This window comes from Crocodylus siamensis, chromosome 6, assembly GCF_052110815.1.
Source record: "Crocodylus siamensis isolate JL-2025a chromosome 6, ASM5211081v1, whole genome shotgun sequence".
Classification (NCBI taxonomy): domain Eukaryota; kingdom Metazoa; phylum Chordata; order Crocodylia; family Crocodylidae; genus Crocodylus; species Crocodylus siamensis.
Window position 1 is genome coordinate 90,459,840 of NC_143400.1, and position 5,105 is coordinate 90,464,944.

Below are 5,105 nucleotides of genomic sequence, written 5' to 3' on the forward strand. Positions count from 1 at the left end.
CCATGCTGGGGCCAGGACCAGAAGGGTCAAAGGGCCGGGGGCCCACCACGAACGTCCAAGAGCTGAGGGCCTGGGGTCCCGACTGGCCCGGAGGTGGGCCAGGGCTAGAGAGCCAAAGGTCACGGTGGGGGGACCACAGCCGGAAGGGGGAGCGGGTCAGGGAGTTATGCCGCCCAACATGAAGGCAGATGAGACTGCCTGGTGAGAGGATTCTAGGTTGGGGTTCAGTCAGGAGGATTCTGGGGCCCAGCGTGGGGGCTGGTGACGGTGAGAACATCGTGATGCCATCTGCGAGGCTTGGGCTGGAGTGTGGGGGAGGAAGGGAGCCGCAGACAGCACCCCCTGCCATCAGGGCAGAAAATGGATAGCCTCCCGCTTATTACTATCTTCTAATTAAATAGAACAGCAAGGCGTGGCGGGCAAGAACGCGGGCGGTTAGCCCAGGAACAGGTGGGCAGGCCGCAGGGAAAGTGGCCCCGAGGAGGCGCCCTGTTACACCCTCCAAACTTTGGGGATCTTCTGACCCGAGTTTTTCTGGATTCATCTCTTTCCTTGCTTTGCTTGACTTTTGGACCAGATCCTGCTAATTTTAATCAAGCCAAACTCCCACTGATTTTACCACATGTCCGCATGTTTGATTAATTCGTCTCTAGTTTTCATTGTTTTACATTTCTCTCGGTAAGTGAGAAACTAGGCTTTTTGATAAGTCTTTAAAGGATCGAACCTTGGATATCATAAAAAACAATGTTTTTGCAAAAGGACAAATGGAAATATGTCCATTCTTTTAATAACGTTCCAGTGGAGATAGTTATTTTTAAGCAAATTATTCTCTGACATTCTCCGCAAGAATCTGAAACCGAAGGTGCTCATATTTATATATATAAGTAAAAGTGAAACTTGTAATTGATTTTCATTAGTCAGTTGAACAAAAGGGAAAGAAAGACTGGGATTTGGGGAAAGTGATTCGATATAAAATTTGTTTCTGTTTTAATCATCTGGGCAATTGTGGGAAAATGAAGGTTTGATGCAGAAAAATAGTGTCTATTGGGTTATGATGGGAATAGCATTTTGTTAGGGTGTTCTCAGGGAGTTGTTGGTTTTTTCAATTACTTTAAATAATGTCAAAGGCATCTGCAAAAAAAACAGATGGGTGCTTTTTATATGATCTTTTAAATTGCAATAAAAATTAAAAATATCAGTAAAATACATAAACACATTTTTAAACAGATTTTGTTTTTAGTGATATGAATTCTAAGTTGATGGTGCCCCTATAATGAATTGGAGTCCTTTGAGAATGAAGCTTGTCATTAACACATCATCAGCTGATGCATTTTAATAATACATAGAGTTGGAGGGGAGAGGAAGTGTAAGCTACTGAAGCTTGCAAAACCCAATCCCCTGAAGCTTTCATGTTTTATTTGAGCATATGTTTTGGAAGTGGTGGTGTTGACACTGGTGGCACTAATCTCCTCTTTATCTTGTTTTGATTAAAAGGATATTTGAATTTTATTTTTGGCAAACTTTTATCTAGCCTCAAAGGGGTTCCCTTGTAGCGGCTACAGAGAAACGGCCATAATAAACACATCATATGATACACTTATATCTCGTCTTATAGCTACTGCTTGGCACACTCCAGGGATGTGAAATGTTCCTGAAGAAATCTAATGAGTATTCAGTCAGTACCCGGCAGGTGACAATATGAAGTCAAGGAAATATAGTTGGTATTTTTTTTCTTTCTGCAATGCAAGCCTGCAATTTTTTTTCAACTAAGTAAAAATATTTTTTAAAAATCCAAACAAATCCCCACACATATAACTGGGAGTCTTCAAATAGAAATATTTTCATTTAGATTTCAAGAGGTTTTATGAACAACTGCTGCAACTTTTCTTATGCATCCTAGACCCACGTAGTGTGCCGGAGTGGGGGGGGTGTTATCTCCCATTTATCCTGTATTTGTTTGCATTAGTATGTGATAATAGTGACATGAATTTTAATACTTAAAATGTATTTAAAAAGACACCCCATATCTTCTTTATAGTGATGTAATAGGTGTGTTCTCAGATACGATCATATTTTAAGGACTGATTCTCATCCTCTGTGTTATGTATTGTGTATAGAGGACAACAATCATATACACATTTGTATAGGCAAATACCAGAGCCTAATAGACAAAAGCATCAGACTGGCAGCCAGAATACCTGGCTTGCATTGCCTTATTTCCCATTCACTATCTGTGTGACAGTGGCCAAGTTACTGAGGGTCTTATCCTGAAATGCACTGAACTGAATGAAAAGTCCCTTTGATTTCACTTGTGCAGGGCCATGCCCTTAGTCCCTGTTTCAGATTTCATCATTGTTGTATGTTCTAGCTGTTCTGCTGGCTGTGTAATAGCCTCATGTATAATTTTGATTGTCCTTAGTGCTTGCTCTAATCAGACCAAGGGCACTTATTTAGGGCCATTAATGCGGAGTAAGATACCTAACTTGAGGCTTAAAATTGTTGAGCACTTGCAGCTTCCACTGACATTAATGGGATCTACAGCTGTTCAGAATAGAAAATCAGGTCACTATTTTATGTGTGTGTCTTCAGGGAACTCTCTTTTGAAAATGCTGGTCTTTTAATTATCTAATACAGAAATACGTCTGTGCCAAAGGCCTGCAGTACAGGTCCTTTAATACTTTACCATACTGCTGTAGGGATTAAACTGTGGAATCAATTGACATTTAACTGTTGGTTGCAGTTTGTTTTACTCTCTCTCCTCTCTAAATTATGCTTTTCAATTAAAAGGTTTTCAGTTAATTTGTATTTCTTCCACCTTCTCATACAGAGATGAATGCCCTTCCTGAGTCTTCTGCTCCCCGCAGGCCAGGTCTGTCCAAGGTGGTTATGTCACTTTTGCTTGGTTTCCTCTTAAGACTCGCACAAGAAGGTGAAGAGATTCTCCCCTTCCTCGACCTGCTCATCTTCCTCATAGGGCACAAACAGAGATACGGAGCTCAGGGGTTCCTGTACTTCCGATTGTTTCATCTCCTCCTCTTTCTCATGCGGCATAGGTAGGAGATTTTGACTCTCTTCTTGTTGCCCCTTGTCTTGGGACACACATGGGACTGTGGTGTTTAGGAGATCTTGTACCTTCTGCTCTTCTTCCTCTGCATGGGGCACACCCGAGGATATGAACGTCTGTGGCTTGTGTCCATCCTGCAGTTCCCTGTCCCTGTCATTCTGGGGCATAATATTCAGCTGATTCTGTGCATCCTGCTGCTGCTTCTTGTCATCACAGGGAACGACTGGGATTGAGTTGGTTTGGTGATGCTGTCCCATCTTTTTACATTCTTCATAATGTGGAAGGACTACTCTTAAGCTCCTAGTATTTTCCTTCCTTACCTGCTCTTCATCCTCTAGGTTTCTAGCCAGGGATGACATACTCGGAGATTCTGGCCCCATAGGCTGTGGCTCCTTCTCGTACAGTACACCTCCATAGTTGTCCTCTTTGTACGATGCACCCTCAGACTCAGAGCTCATTTGGCTTTGTTTCTTTTCATAGGTTACTTCCAAGGATGAAGTCCTCACGTGTCTCTTAGGTTCTTGCTCCTCCTTTTTTGGTATACTTTTGTAGTCCTGTTCCTCCTTGTAAGGAGCACTGTCAAAAATCACATTTTCTTGCTGATCTTCTTCAAAGGTTACTCCTAGGGACAATGTGCCATGGTGCACAGGTCTTGTAGGTAGTTGCTCCCAGTTTCGTGCGTGGTGGTAGTTTTGTTCTTCTTTGTAAGGTCTACTCTCAGACCTGGGGCTCATAAGACTTGTGCTTGGGCACAAGACGTTGACGTGATCCTGTTTCTTCTTCTTTTTCTTTTTCTTATACTGCATATTTAGGAAAACTCCATGTAGGTGCTTTTCCTCCTGCTTCTCTTCATTGTGGCAATTGTCTACAGGCACAGCACTTAAATTGCTTTTGACTTCCTTGTTGTATGGCTTAAAATGTAAAAGCAAAGCATCCCCATGGTCACGTTCATGCAAAGGCTCGTGGTAGTCTTGTCCATTCTCAGGACACTCCTGCTTGCTAGCCTTATCAGCCAGGGGTATTTTCTGATTTCTTTTCTTTTTTGTCACCTTTTTCACAGAATTTGAGTTTGTTCTGCAGAGAAGGAAATTAGGAATTAAGAACTGAGAACAAATGGCAGCTGTAAAAACTTGTATCTCAGCCTAAATCCTACATTACAATGTCTCAAGAGCCACACAGACTTCAAATAGTACACTTGATTGCCATCCTCACACTAAGTAGTCCTTGATGCTATCATCTGTGGAACAAGGACTGTTTGTTTAAATACCTTAGTCCATTATATTTGTGGCACAGGAGAAGTCATTGTACTAAACAGCATCCACACATACCTTCTTTGAAAGCAGCCGACACAACAAAATGCTAAATTCCTGAAGGAACTGCTGATGTCTGGAAGATGTTCTCTCTCTTCCGTAGTAGCTGTTGCCATTGCTGAATCTTCGGTAATGACATCAGCACTGCTCATGCTCCTAAACACAACAAACGATAGTCAAAAAGTAACTGCCTCTTAATTTGCCATCAGTTCCCCCAACTTCTTTCAAAGGATTTATGAATACGTCCAAGCCGGTTCAGACAGGGAGTAAAACGGACATATTTGGCAGCTGGTTTCATTGGTATTGTCATAGCATGTTCATCTCCTGCTGAGCTCATCATTATGACCTCATCAGTTCTGGGATGTGAAAGACTGGTGCCTGAGCAACCGTGGCACTTTCAAACCCAAGTAATAAGCAGTTTGTCACAATGAAACATCAGCTTTCCTCATATTTATTTTGAGTCAGCAGCTTTATAAGTTGTCCTCCTCGGGCCTCTTGAGAATGCTGAGGACCCTGAAGTAGAAATAACGGCTGGAGTAAAGAGCAGCTACTTTAGCAGTGATATATATGGGGAGTATCTGTTTTCTGTCCAGGCCATCTTCAACAGGGTATCTAAGTGCTCGCACAAATATTAATAAATCTAAGTTACAATGCCCCTGTGAAATAAACAGATATTATCACCATTTGGCAGAGGGCAATATTCTGTTTGCTTCCATCTCAGATGTATTTGA

General features: G+C 42.1%; 1 protein-coding gene across 1 annotated transcript; it reads right to left on the reverse strand.

Moving 5' to 3' along the window:
* Positions 1 to 2,910: 2,910 nt before the first annotated feature.
* On the reverse strand, positions 2,911 to 4,526 carry LOC149863140 (uncharacterized). Its single transcript, XM_090052705.1, has 2 exons — positions 4,393 to 4,526; positions 2,911 to 4,138 (listed from the first exon to the last, which is right to left on the reverse strand). Exons 1-2 carry the CDS (start codon positions 4,524 to 4,526, stop codon positions 2,911 to 2,913), a joined length of 1,362 nt encoding a protein of 453 aa, XP_089908831.1.
* Between the last annotated feature and the right edge of the window lie 579 nt (positions 4,527 to 5,105).

What these genes read in the sequence shown, in the direction of transcription:
- LOC149863140 (XM_090052705.1), bottom strand. Translation starts at nt 4,526, where the DNA reads ATGAGCAGTGCTGATGTCATTACCGAAGATTCAGCAATGGCAACAGCT. An exon ending in GTCGGCTGCTTTCAAAGAAG is followed by an intron (nt 4,139 to 4,392) that starts GTATGTGTGGAT and finishes CCTTCTCTGCAG; the next exon opens with AACAAACTCAAATTCTGTGA.